Source organism: Wasmannia auropunctata, unplaced genomic scaffold, assembly GCF_000956235.1.
Source record: "Wasmannia auropunctata unplaced genomic scaffold, wasmannia.A_1.0 LD336076.1, whole genome shotgun sequence".
Lineage (NCBI taxonomy): Eukaryota > Metazoa > Arthropoda > Insecta > Hymenoptera > Formicidae > Wasmannia > Wasmannia auropunctata.
In genome coordinates, this window is record NW_012026814.1 from 260022 (window position 1) to 261157 (window position 1136).

General features: G+C 38.9%; 1 protein-coding gene across 1 annotated transcript in view; it reads right to left on the reverse strand.

Annotated features, from left to right (window-relative positions):
- LOC105449456 (golgin subfamily A member 1-like) overlaps positions 1-938 on the reverse strand; it is a 15581-nt gene extending 14643 nt beyond the window's left edge. The window contains exon 1 of the mRNA XM_011688709.1: positions 863-938. Within this exon, the coding sequence (XP_011687011.1) occupies positions 863-938 (76 nt within the window). The remainder of the gene's footprint in view (positions 1-862) is intronic.
- Positions 939-1136: the final 198 nt, after the last annotated feature.

Sequence of the window (1136 nt, forward strand, 5' to 3'; positions counted from 1 at the left end):
TTAATAACGCCACGCGAATCTTTTCTTTTCTATTATTTCTCTTCTTGTTATTACCGAACTGTGTATTAATTCCCGCTATTTCTTACCGCCTTGCTACGCGGCTAATAAACAGCATCATTGTTATTTTCTTAATTGAAAGTACGAATTCTTTCGCCCGACCAACATCATCCTATCGCCCGCCATCTGACTCGCCCTTAGTCTCGCCCTGCCCCTCTGCCGTTAGGTAGAGCCGGCTGGCCCTCGTGCGATCGACCTCGGGAGTGGCGTTTGTCTGTGGAGTGTAGAATATTGTCGCGCATAAAAATATTTCTCGCGCTATCGCGTTAACGTTGCGTTTTGCGAGTGACGTGCCATCGCGCACGTCTGGCGCCCAATTCTCGCGTCGCTACTCCTTGTCGGTCGCCGGAGGAACAAGACTCGGAGGGCTGACACCTTCCCTCTTGGAATCGGTTACGATTCCCACCCTATCCGTTTTGATCCGTGCTCGCGCGAACTAACTACCTCGCGGGAGCACGTGACAAGTGATAGGAATCTATGTCAATCCAAACTTCGACGATTGCTCATACAAAAAAAGCAACTGGTCGATCAAAAATTTACTGATTGATGTATGAATATATCATGTCAAAATTAATTATATAGTTGAACTAATAATAAAATTTCATATATGTATATTTTATTATTCTAAATGTAATATAGAATTAATCAAACCAATAACAAGAAAACATTTTCGAAACCAAACTCGAATTTATGACGAATGTAAGAATTAATACAACATTTCAATGTACGCATATTATTTTAGAACACAAATCTCAATCAAAATGAATTACTTTTTTTTAATCGCATTTTTTCAACTAACGGTCACCCATCCAAGCCACGACTGCCGTCAACGCTGCTTGACTTCTGTGATTGAGAATTGCAGACACTTCATGATGATCCATGACTACTCGATATTAATAAATACATATCCGTGATAGATCAATAGAGTTATCAAAATAATGAAAATATTTTTTTTATAAATGTTAACATACAATAACATGATAGATAGTCGAAGTAACGACAGTAAAATACAAACAAGTACAACACAATGTAAAATACTGGATCAAGAGAAGCGATAGCGTTTCATACAAATATATGCA